This window comes from Gadus morhua, chromosome 18 (genome assembly GCF_902167405.1).
Source record: "Gadus morhua chromosome 18, gadMor3.0, whole genome shotgun sequence".
NCBI lineage: Eukaryota > Metazoa > Chordata > Actinopteri > Gadiformes > Gadidae > Gadus > Gadus morhua.
The window spans coordinates 16535641-16548294 of NC_044065.1; the positions used below are offsets into that span (position 1 = coordinate 16535641).

General features: G+C 44.0%; 2 protein-coding genes across 2 annotated transcripts in view; one reads left to right on the forward strand and one right to left on the reverse strand.

The window, feature by feature from the left end:
* LOC115531056 (protein phosphatase 1 regulatory subunit 1B) overlaps positions 1–6379 on the forward strand; it is an 8648-nt gene extending 2269 nt beyond the window's left edge. Inside the window, exons 2-5 of the mRNA XM_030340068.1 lie at positions 3809–3892; positions 4076–4133; positions 4982–5068; positions 5384–6379. Of these exons, the coding sequence (XP_030195928.1) occupies positions 3809–3892; positions 4076–4133; positions 4982–5068; positions 5384–5508 (354 nt within the window). The 3' untranslated portion in view covers positions 5509–6379. The remainder of the gene's footprint in view (positions 1–3808; positions 3893–4075; positions 4134–4981; positions 5069–5383) is intronic.
* Positions 6380–7720: 1341 nt separating this feature from the next.
* On the reverse strand, positions 7721–10948 carry pnmt (phenylethanolamine N-methyltransferase). The gene is made up of 3 exons (XM_030340044.1): positions 10690–10948; positions 9625–9835; positions 7721–9342 (listed from the first exon to the last, which is right to left on the reverse strand). The coding sequence occupies exons 1-3, from the start codon at positions 10874–10876 to the stop codon at positions 8904–8906; spliced, it is 837 nt and encodes a 278-aa protein (XP_030195904.1). The 5' UTR covers positions 10877–10948; the 3' UTR covers positions 7721–8903.
* Positions 10949–12654: the final 1706 nt, after the last annotated feature.

The window sequence follows — 12654 nt, forward strand, 5'->3', positions numbered from 1 at the left end:
GGGTTAGTAGGTTAGGGTTATATCTACACTCATATTTACACATGGGCTTGTATGCAAAGAATATAATAAAAGTACCCGGAGTGCATACTATTTCCGTCAAAATTACAGTTGCATGGATAACCCATAATGCATTTCAACAGGAGGATGACTTTTAAAATGATGAAACTTTAAAATGTTATTGATAAACCATACAACCCTAGAGCAGTGTCCCCAACAAACAGTCAACTCAAGTTGTAATAAACAAATATAATTATGGACACACAAAAAAAACATTCCAGCATTTTCTTTGCAATCATATACAACACATTGCACAGTATTTGCGCTGTCGTCATCAATTGCAGCTGTCAGGTTGAAAATCTGCGAAACCGTAGTATGTCCATAAAAATTGCTACTTTTGGCTCCCATGACTAATGGTTGACAGTTGGAATAGCCTGTTGGTTTTGTTGTACTCATATAAATACCAACCGAATGCATCCGGCCCAATGGTTCCACATACCCGTTCTACTACACCCTCGCCTGTCGCTCGTTAGTACCCTCATCATGTCATCGTACCCCCTTCACACACCCCTCAGCTTCTGTTCACCCCTTCACCGTCTCATGCACTTCTTCTGTTCCGTGACTTTCTTCAAGTTTGCAGTTGTATATGTTTGTCATAAAGTGTCTCTAAGATTCTTTACATAGCGTGTGGCGGAGAAAAGGTGGAGTGTTTCGGATCAAATGAGGTTGAAAAGTATTGTCTTGGTGCAACACCATGTGTGAATGTGTGAAAACCTTTTGTGTGAAAACATTCAAATGTGTGAATGTGTCAAATTTATTTGAACAAATATGTTTAATTTGCAGTTACACATCGAAGGTTTGCACCTGCAAAATAAAGGTTCAAAAGTTAACTTCAAAAGTTTTAGGTTACACATCAGGTTTGCATTTACACAACTAATTGTTTGTGGGTAAACTGTTTGCACAGAACTCAAATGTATGTGTGAATCCCAAGTTTACTGCTACGGATCAAATATACCAGTATAAGCCAAAGGTACTAAACGTTTTCCCCACATTTGACCCTACCTCCTGAATAGCCAATGGGGATGCTGCGATTAACATAACATTTGACCATCCAATCAGGCATATCACATAGCCTGGGGCCCCGACGCTCAGAAGAAAAACATCCTCTGCCACCACATTGTGATCAAAACTCTTTCCAGTGTCAATGCCAGACAGTTTTAGTTTGGTCATGAGTATACTCCTCAATAAGGGTAATACTGAAGAAATACACGTTGGTGTGAACCTATAAGTTAAAGGTCAACCGTCTGTGCAGCATGACGATGACAAAGCATTGCTACTGTCGTCCATTCGATGAGAAAACTTGTTGAGTTAACTGTGAAAATGCTAGTGGTTTAGTATTGCTAATACTGCATTTATAAACCTCCATGTACGCTGAACTGCAGGACTCTGAAATCCCTATCCCATATCTGCTGTCTTCTACTGTTAGATTTCCTCTTTATAGTATTCCGGCTCAAATAGATCTTTTCTTCCTAACACTTGGCTGAAGATATATTCTACATTTGAGATGCAGATTGGTATTCATTGCTAGCCATTATTAAACCATGTGTAGCTCTTCAACAGCCTAACAAAAAGGCATCTTAAACTGACGGACCCAAACTCCAAACTGATTGGTCCGGGAGACTTTTATTTTGTTAAGAGTGCCGATATTCCCGATCATCCTAAAATGACTGGTGCTGAACTCTGGAAGGCAGCCAGCGGCGTGCACTCTGAAGCCCATTCATGCGTGCGCTCTGCCCTGAACAAAGCTTTCTAACTCGCCAGACTTTGCTGATCCAAAACCTTCTAAATAACACACAGAATGGAAGACGTACACTTTTGCACAAAAACATTGCGTGACCTGTTTCCTCTGAAACAACACTGAGATGTATTATAAGCCTCACGGTTAAACAGGTGAACTCATGACCCTCATTAAGCAGAGTCAGTCTCGCAGTCAACCTGAACTGACACTGCCCACAGCATTTGACTCATTAGCTGACGGATGGGCTCTTACCAGTTCTAGCCAATTAAACTAAGATTATAGCTCAACAGGTTCCCCCGGTTTCTGCCTGATTTTCAGGTCATTGTTTCAATGTGTGTTTTGTGTTTGTTCATCTACCTCGCCTACGGATGCCTACCGTGTGAAACTTCGTAAATTCCTTTGTTTTGTTGTCGCTGCTTGGTCCAGTTTGGAACGTTTTAGACACCTCGAGTGAGGGTGTGGTTCTTCCAGCATGCATACTACACATGCCCTCTTATGGACTCAACGCTACGTTGCTCCTCACACTGTTGTAACCAGGATGGCAGTTGGGTCATTTCATAGGGATGAACGCAACATCGGAGATACAAGAAATCACATGAGCGTTGTCGTTCGATATAAATCCAATTATGAAACATGATGTTTCTCTAACATCTCTTTAGTATGTAATCACACTTTGCTGTTGAACCAAAAAAAGAACAGAATGTAATTTCGAGCGGAGATGGTTTTTGTTGCGTAACGCTCTGCTAACACCCTCCTTCACACAAGAACAACAAGATACAACACACAATCGGCGGAGATGCAATGTTGTCTGAGAAGCAGACATTTTTTACCCCTTCTTGGGTGGGAAATTGTGGGAGACATTTTGACCCCGGGTTGACCTAATCAGGGCTAATCATATTGAAATCATATTATATTACAAGGTGACAAACAACTTTTTGGTGAGGACATAGTTCCTTTGGACCACTATTAGGAAAGCTCCATAAACCACCCGTGTCATTTCCGAGCAGAAAGTGGATTACACCATGGAATGAGTGGAAGTTTGTTGGTCTCCCTGGTTACGGCAGGTCTGCTGGCTCTGCATTTGCCTTAATTTGAATGTTTTACTTATGACTTGCTTTTTCATCAATGCAACCAGTGTTTTCGTCAAATTTCAACACTACTTTTTCACACTTTTTCAATATTCTTAAAGACCTTTTTGAAAAATACATGTATTGTTTTTTGACAGTCTACACGCTGAACTATATCTTACAAAGTGAATACACTCTAAATCAAGGATGGCTGAGTGTCCTTCCTGCTGAGGACAGTAAAACAGCAGCATGGCTTCTGTATAATATGATACATTTGAAGGTTAACCTGAATATTATAAAGTCTATATATTAAATGAGGTCTTTGTCGTGGCAACGCACGGCACTCACACAGTGATGTGGTGGTTTTGTGGTGAGTCCATCAAACTCGACCTGTTTTAGCGAAGATTAACTATAGACATTAATACTCCTATTGCTGAGATACGTCAACATCATCGCCATAGCTGAGAGGCCAAGACTGTCGTGCAAACAAATTCAAATGAGCTGTTTTTTTTTCTGAATACAAAGAACTATAAGGGTTACATTTTTCAATTGATTTCAGTGAGTCATTTTTATATAAATATAGAATCAAATACATTTTCTATATAACATATATTTTATTTTACGTAGCAACCCTTGAATAAAAACAACTAATTGACACATTGTAATCTGCTAACAAAGGCAAACGTCATAGTGCTTTTCATCCAGATAAATCAAAGCTCTCCGTTTACTTGTGTTTGTTTAAAGGTCAGACTTTGCACCTCCAATAAGGCGGCAACGTTGTCAGGATCCAAAGGCCAACGAGGCGTCTACGAGGTCCTCCATCGCGTCATGTCCTTATTAACGGTTCCTGTTTTGAGTGCGGTCCTCGGGGCGTTGGCTCAGCATTGCTGCATACTGTGTACGAGATCCACATGTCTCTGTCTCCCTTTCTCTCTCCGCCGCAAAGATACGGCGACGAAGGCCCACTCCCGCGACGCTCTTTACGCTGTCCGATCCTACGTCTCCAGAGGAGGGGGCTGTGTCTCTTAAGGTAGGACTCCGCCTGACACTTCAAGAGAAGCCTCCACCTGTAAGGCCAACTGCAGGGACAGCCCCCTATATGGGACAAACAAGGGGGATGCAGTCACTGTGTCATACTCTGAATATAACCATATGCATCTCTTTTAGAAAACCTATTGTTATTATTATTTATGGTCTGTATTGTATTCTTCAGGGAGCACTGAAGGCCAGCCGGAACACCCCATCAGGCTATGAACCTCCTTCCCTCAAAGGTACTTTCTATATGAGTCCATAGCAGTCCATAGTGGACCGCTGGTTATGAGATTACAGAGAACACAGCACTTAAAAATGACAAAAAAACAATTCTGCTGTGGCCTTTTGACCGAGGACGTCATCTGGAATTGGTGTCTATGTGTGTGTGTTTTTGTCTGTGTGTTTGTGTGTGTGTGTGTGTGTGTGTGTGTGTGTGTCTGTCTGTGTGTGTGTGGGTGTTATGATAAATGGCGGAAACAGCTGTAGGCATGGTCTGGATCATCCTGGATTAGAGAATATGCCCACAGCTGTGTCGACATACGCACGCACACACACACACACACACACACACACACACACACACACACACACACACACACACACACACACACACACACACTCACACCCACCCACCCACCCACCCACCCACACTAACACACACACACACACACACACACACACACACACACACACACACACACACACACACACACACACACACACACACACACACACACACACACACACACACACACACACACAAACACACACACACACACAAACACACACACACATATACACCCCCGTGCCACACACACACACACACATACATTGATCACATCAATATTTACAATAGATATAGCTACTGCTACTATTAACTAATTCCATTATTAAGGATAATGTTTGCAGATAATCTCTATTTCCCTCTCTCTCTCATCCTCTCTGTCTCTCTCACCCTTTCTGTCTCCCTCCCTCCCACCCTCCCTCCCTCCCTCCCTCCCTCCCTCCCACCCTCTCTCTCTGACCCTCTCTCTCCCTCACTCTCTCTCTCTCTAACCCTCTTTCTGTCTCCCCCCCCCCCTCCCAGATGTTCAGAGGATGGCCCAGGCCCACTTGGAGTCCTGGGCCTCTGTAGAGAAAGAGGATGGCTCCTCCTCTGATGGCGAGCCTGAGGGTAAGGGATTTTGGATCAGACATAAACACACACTAATACTGTGTGTCTATCGGCCCAATCTAGCACATCCGCTTCAGGGACTAATTCAGAGATACACGTTAGTAGTATGTTAATGCAGTAGCAATGCACTCATACAAAACAGCAATTGCAGTGCTTTACAGGGGAAAGAAACCCAACTAGAAAAGGAAATAAATGTATAAAGTATGCATATTTGAGACGTCAAATCTAACTAAATATCATTAAGTGATTAGAAGCATGCTTTACTGAAAAAAGTTTAAAAAGTTAATAATAATTTTGACCGACTGACTTCTTTAGAGATCTCAAAAGATATGCGGACACTGCACTTCGTGCCGACCACAGCCTTGCGTCACCCCAATGCTGCCCGTCACCATGGAGACCAGGGGGGCAGTGCCGATGGAGGGGAGGATGAGGAGGATTGACGGAGGAGGACGGGGAGGAAGAGGAGGGGGTCGCTTGCTAAAGAGACATGTAGAGGATAACCTGGCTAGAGGGGGACCAGGACGGGGGGAGGTGTGTGTGTGTGTGTGTGTGTGTGTGTGTGTGTGTGTGTGTGTGCGTGTGTGTGTGTGTGTGTGTGTGTGTGTTTGTGTGTGTGTGTGTGTGTGTGTGTGTGTGTGTGTGTGTGTGTGTGTGTGTGTGTGTGTGCATGTTTGCTTGTTTGTTTGTGTGTATGGATGCTGTGTTTTACGTTGAGAAGTTGAAGAGTTCAGAACAGGATCCGGTTGCAACAAATCCTGACCACTCAGAGTTCGGCTGCCAAGGACACTAGACAGGAACATTCCCATATTTAAGAGCATCTCTGTCTCTCTATCACTCTCTCTCAGCAGTGAGAGGCTGAGCTCTAAAGGATTTATATAACAGGAACAGGTGTTAAAACCCACTCCCTAAGATTGTTTTTATACATTTTCATCTAGAAGCTTGCTTGGTGTGCAGTGGCTAAGTTTCCCTGCAGTTATTTCAGTTTGTTAATGTAATAATGGCGTGTGAACAAATAGATTTTGGAAAGTAGCCAGGCTGGATTAAACCATGTCCAAATGGATTAAACCAATCTACAAACCAAACCGTACCACGCAAAACCGTCCCTGACCGGATTGCAGCAGACCAAATCAGAATGTTTTCTAATGCATCACAGCACATCACTTATTTTTGGTATCATGTTTATTATAACGGTTTATTATTGTATGTAGCATGTTTAAACATATCAATTTTCATGTAATCTCTAATTACTAATCCCATGTATTCATGTTTATAATGGTTATTGTTAATAAAAATGCAACAAAAAAAAGTTTATTTGCGTCTGTTTTATTTCACAAATATAGCTGATTGTTCTTCCAGTGCAGAACAATGATGAGTTCATCAATTCAAAATTGTTTCATTGTCTTAAATAATAATAAAAAAATGGATAGGATTTATATAGCTCTCTTTTGGAGGTCACTCAAAGACACTTTACATCATAGAGCATAAATATCGAACAGAAAAACTAGAAAACTGTGTGTGTGCATTATCAATTCGTTTTTTTAATTTCATAGCGGACTAGTGTTAAATCAAACGTTATGCCACTCATTCATCAACAGTTGAGGTCCCCTTTAAAGGCTGAAGCAACTCAGAGTTGGCCCTTATGCTCCTTTGTGGTGGTAGGCTAACGCTGGTGCATACAGCTCCAGGAATCAAGGGATCACCATCCCTACTCCTCGCTAAGCTACCTTGGTGACTCAGGTCCAAGTGCTCGGCCCTGTGCAATAGCTTAGTCATCAGTTCACCTTTAGATCCCTCCAGTCCAACTAGTCTACGTCGCTGGTTGGTCATGTGGTGCTGACTTGTGGCCCTTTCTCTAGTCTAGACAGATGATCAGGCTAACAATACATAGCTCTACGGCTCAAATATAACACATTATACACACCTCTTTCAATGTGAAAGATTGCTCAAATTTGTTTGTAAATCAAGATTTATGAACAAATACTACACTTAATTCCTCTCCTTCTTCTCTTTTTCCTTTTTTTCCCTATCAAGGCTCGATGCTACCACCTACTGTTGATCCAGAGGTAAAACAGAAATAATAATTCAATCACATTCTAAGGCAGGATTCAGTAATGGTTTAAATGTATCACATGCTGTATTCCTACCGTTTAGCTCTCATTGACTTTATGAATGTAATTTATATGTTTTGGAGGAACTTTATTAAGGTGTCTCCCTATGAGTTTACAGCAGATTGCCTTGTATTGGATGGCAAGTCCAAAAAACATTTTGTGTTTGACATAAACCTTGTTTGCATACTAATGTAGGGTTAGTTCAGCAAACGACAGTGGGCCAGGCTTAAAGATTCCTCATAGTGGGTCAGTGTTTTCTTCTGTTCACCTTTTCTAGCAATCACATTACTCACCCACTGGCCAATGTTAACAATGAGAGTCTTTTGGATTTCATATCAGCTGCAATGGATTCTCTCAACATCAGTTATGAACTGTGGGCTGATTGAATCACCAAACTGGCAGTCATCCAGACACAGCTCCTGGAGAAGAAGGTGAAATCAATGAAATGTGTGTGCCTCTGAGAATTCATCTCGCTTTTGGTCTTTCATCCCGAAATGGCCCGTATACAGGCGAGACACCTCCCCCACTGCAAAGAAAGATTGGATTCACCACTTTAATTACTTTATTGTCATAACCATTGCCGATTAAACAAATGACAATTCCAACCTCAAACAATATAAGAAGCATGTAACAACAAGAGTTATGTATATTATAACGGTCCACATGCACAGCATAGAGATATTTTTCATGCCATGTGATCAACCTAGATATATCATATGAAAGCTGAAAGTCCACTGATTCCTACAGAATAAACTATAAATCTCTTTGACTAAAACTACAACCAAAATGATTTCTTCCCTTTTTGCGACCAAACACAGTGTTTAAAATCAATGTATAGGAGCTAAGGGAGGGTTTCACAAGAAATAGGTCAATGCCTTCATTCAGACCACACGTTCTTTGTCCCAGACTAGTCGCTGTATGGTGCGATTGCGATTGTTTGCTTTTGCAATGGCTTGGTGTCATTACAGGTGTCATTCAAATTATACAATGCGTTCTCATGATATCAACCTTTTTGTGTCATATCAAGGTTATATTGACTGATTTGCATTTGTTGGCATTGGATTTATTATTTTCATTTGGCGATTCCACCTGGACCTACTCTGGACTGATTGCTCCACTTCACTTTTGGCCTCATATTGACCCAGGTAAACATCCGGTGTTGTGCTATGATGCTACCAAATGATATGCACGAGGTGGTATTCAAAAACATGAAATGCATTTCAGATGGAAATGAAATCTTGGAATGATGCTGTGTTTTAGCTTTATTCACTCTAACCAAGCATCCACATTGATTATTTAGCATGCACAACAATCTCACAGTTGTTATTTTCCTTTTGTGCCAAGATTAGATGTTGTAGCCCTTCCGGTTGTGGAGAAATACTCTATTTACTTTGGGAAAAAAACTCTGCCCAGTAATGAAGAGATTCATTGATGTAAGCCTCATTATCAACAAAAAAACACCACACTGATACAAACGCATATACTGAAAAACTACATTTTCGTGTGTTAAAAAACAACGAAAAACACAGACTAACCAACAACCTAACTTACTACCTACAACTAGTAGCTTGATATAGTCCTTACTTCTTAAATCCACTCATCTCTTTCTTTCTTAATATATAGATCTTATGCTACAATCCAACGGCCTTCCACTCCTCCCTCTGCCCCCCTCCCTGTCCAGAGACCTCGACACAGAGTAGGGGTCGGCCCCCAGTCGACCTCTGACCTCAGTCCTTCCTGGCCTTGACGAAGAAGATGCCGCTGACGTCGTCGACGCCCACCCTCATGTCCGGCGGCAGGGTGTACACCTCCATCCGGATCAGGGTGTAGCCGCTCTCCCTCAGGCTGCCGCACACCTGGGCCTCGTCCAGGGGCACCACGGGGATCTGCACCCCGGGGCCCCCCAGGTAGAAGCTCTCCCCCAGGGCCCCGATGAGCAGCAGGTGGCCCCCGGGCCGCAGCAGGCCCCCGATGTGGCCCAGGGCCCGCGTGAAGGCGTCCAGGTCGGGGCTCACGCTCTCCAGGCAGAAGCTGGACACCAGGCAGTCGGCCCCCGGAGAGGGGAGGGCCCCCGGGGCCAGGGGCTGGGGGCAGTGCACGTCGATGGGCAGCACGTCGGACACCACCGCCCGCAGACGGGCCGCCTTCTCACTCCACGCCGACACTCTGGGGGAGAGAGAGAGAGAGAGAGAGAGAGAGAGAGAGAGAGAGGGAGGGAGAGAGAGAGAGAGAGAGAGAGAGAGAGAGAGAGAGAGAGAGAGAGAGAGAGAGAGAGAGAGAGAGAGAGAGAGGGAGATATTGTTATATTGTTTTTTGTTATATTGTTATATCCTTATGACTATCACTACTGTTGATTATGGACCCTGGATAGAGCGTTGTGTGTTGGGTGTGTTGGGTGGCCCCGTGCTGATACAGGGGCCCTTTAAGGGCCCTGTGTGCTGGGTTTACCCGCGTCCCTCCAGCTTGCAGACGTGCTGGAGGTAGGGGGTCCAGTCCAGGCTGCTCTTCCCCTGCTCCTGCAGCCAGCCCCTCAGCTCCCGACGGTTCACCTCCAGGAAGTCCGTGAGCACCAGGCGCTCGAAGACCTCACAGCCGCTCAGGACCTGGTACAGCGTGGGGCCGGAGCCCACGTCCACCAGGACCCCCCCCGTGATGTCCTCTGGAGGGGGGGAGAGGAGGGGGAGAGGAGGGGGAGAGGAGGGAGGGTCAGGTGAGTCTGTTCAGTGTTGAGGTATTTGTGAAAGCAGTCACGCGTTTCTTTAAGGAGCAGGTTGGGGTGGGGGACATCTTGTTCAGGGATGCTCACAGGTTAGGCTGCGGACACTGGGGGGTCAAAACCAGTATTCCTCAACCCACGGAGTCCAAACACCCAAACCACTACACACTTGAACTCATACAAGGTATTTTAACACCTAAGTAAGACATTGGCAGCACTTTTTTTTTTTTACACCATAAAGTTGAAGTTGCATTGAACACAAGTCTTTGATTTATTTTCAAGGTCCTGTTGTAGAGAACATTCTAGAGCCAGACATTCATATACAGACTCTCTTTTGATCCATCTCTCTTTAACACAATAAAGCAATCAGACACATATTGTGCACTTAGGCATGTTTCTGTATAGTATATGTAAATGTTTATCTCATTGCATTTTAAATCTCTATTTAATACCTAATCCTGTGCTGTACTTCCTGCTGTAATACCCTCATTTTGTATCTGGGATTAATAACGTACATTTTAGATTATCTTGTAAAGACCCTTTCTCTCTCTGTCTCTCTCTTTCACTCAAACACACACACACACACACACACACACACACACACACACACACACACACACAGACACACACACACACACACACACACACACACACACACACACACACACACACACACACACACATAGCCACAAACACACACACACACACACACACACACACACACACACACACCACACACACACACACACACACACACACACACACACACACACACACACACACACTCTCCCCTCTACCTTCTGTGAAGGCGCGGTGCAGGCAGCCCAGCTTCCAGGGTACGATGCTGTCGCGGCGGCAGAAGTCTGCTCGCGGCGGCGTGTAGTTGTACTGCAGGTAGGCCGCAGGATCGAACCCCTGGTAGCACGCCGCCATGGCGGCCCGTCCGTCCTCCAGGCTCTTCTCCTTCACTGCTTTAGTCTCCATTCCTCTGCTCCCTCGGCTCTCTCTCTCTGGGCGCTCTCTCGGGACTCTCCCAGGTCACTCTGGACTCTGCCGCGGCAAGTGTCCCAATATATAGGCCTACTCTGGTGTGTGTGTGTCTCTGTGTGTGTGCCGGTGTAGCTGTGTATCTGTGTGTGATTGCGTTTGTTTGTTTGTGTGTTGATCTGTGTGTGTTTGTGTGAGTGTGTGTGTGTGTGTGTGTGTGTGTGTGTGTGTGTGTGTGTGTGTGTGTGTGTGTGTGTGTGAAGGTGTAAACGTGTGTGTGTGTATCTGTGCATGCGTGTGTTTGAGTGGTTGTGTGCGTGCACCCATGGGCGTCAGAGTGTGTGTGTGTGTGTGTGTGTGCGTCTGTTTGTATGTATATCTATGCTCAGGGCTAGTAGTCTGAAAGCACCCTGGTCTTAGCAGTCAGTGATAGTGATCCTCGTCTCCTCTTCTCTGGCCACCTGATATCATTTAGTCCTGTGCTCTCCTGCTGGCCTAGAGGCCTGATGCCATCTCCTCTGGCTCTTCTGCCTCCTAATGGAGGCAGAGAGAGTCCCCCTGCCTCGCACTATCGCTCCCATCACTACGGCTCCTCTCCTGGAGACAAACAGTCCACCTGGGATCAGGGATGCATCAGAACAAAGGCCATTAAGTGGCCGCCATTGTCTACCCTTTCCTGGTGGCCTAAAGTACTATCCAGGTGGAGAACCTTGAGTTCTTCTGAATCCCAATGTTAACCCCCAGCACAGCACAGCGTTAAATGCATCAAAAAACATGAGGCGAAGTTGACAATAATGAAATAATATGATATTAGATATTATAATTATTGAATAAATACAATTGTAAATGTGATATGATAGATGTTACATGTTTTTGTTACATGCTTCATGAAAGCGTCAGGCTGTTCGGAAAAAAATGCATGTTGTTTATCAATCCCAAAGTGGAAATCAATTTGGGATTGTATATATTTTCTCTCCTTTAGGCCTAAATTGTTAATGATTTACCTTAGAATAGATGTAATTTAAGTTAAAAGCTACATTCACATTTGAAAGCATTCCAAATATATGTCCTCTTAAATGTATTCAAATGTTCAAAATAATGAAAGAATACAAAAACATATTAATCAGTATATGAAAATACATCCTTCTAAAAGATGATGAAAGACACACATACACACACACAGGCGCCCCCTCATAACGCACACATACACACGCACGCACACGCACACGCACGCACACGCACACACACACACACACACACACACACACACACACACACACACACACACACGCTATAGTTGAATTATCCAGGTTAGAGGCATCCCTGTGGGCAGAACCCAGATAGAAACTAAGAGGATAAACAGGAAGAGATAAGGAGTAACAAAATCAAAACAAAACATCCACCTTCTCCCAGGTTCATCTCTGGTCATTGTTTACACTAGAAAGTTTCATACAGACATAAAAGCTCTCCATTAACCGTAACCAGGCTTGTTTTTAAAACTTCCCGTAAAATTAGCCGAAACAGTGCTATCTTGGGTCGGGCGTCAAACAAAACGATACATTATCTATTACACTTTTCCTTTAAACGGGCCTTGCCAACACTGGCCACTAGAGGGCGGTAAAGCATCAATGACGAAGAAAGTAATTGCGGGCAGTAGTTCCACTCAATTGATTTACGATGGTTTACGATATTTAAATATAAGGGCTGAAGATGGGTGAGATGTTTTCTCAATTTTGACGACGTGTATCACCTAAAGATTTACACATTGTTCTCAT

What these genes read in the sequence shown, in the direction of transcription:
- pnmt (XM_030340044.1), bottom strand. Translation starts at nt 10,876, where the DNA reads ATGGAGACTAAAGCAGTGAAGGAGAAGAGCCTGGAGGACGGACGGGCC. An exon ending in GCACCGCGCCTTCACAGAAG is followed by an intron (nt 9,836 to 10,689) that starts GTAGAGGGGAGA and finishes CCCCCCCTCCAG; the next exon opens with AGGACATCACGGGGGGGGTC. An exon ending in TGCAAGCTGGAGGGACGCGG is followed by an intron (nt 9,343 to 9,624) that starts GTAAACCCAGCA and finishes TCTCTCCCCCAG; the next exon opens with AGTGTCGGCGTGGAGTGAGA.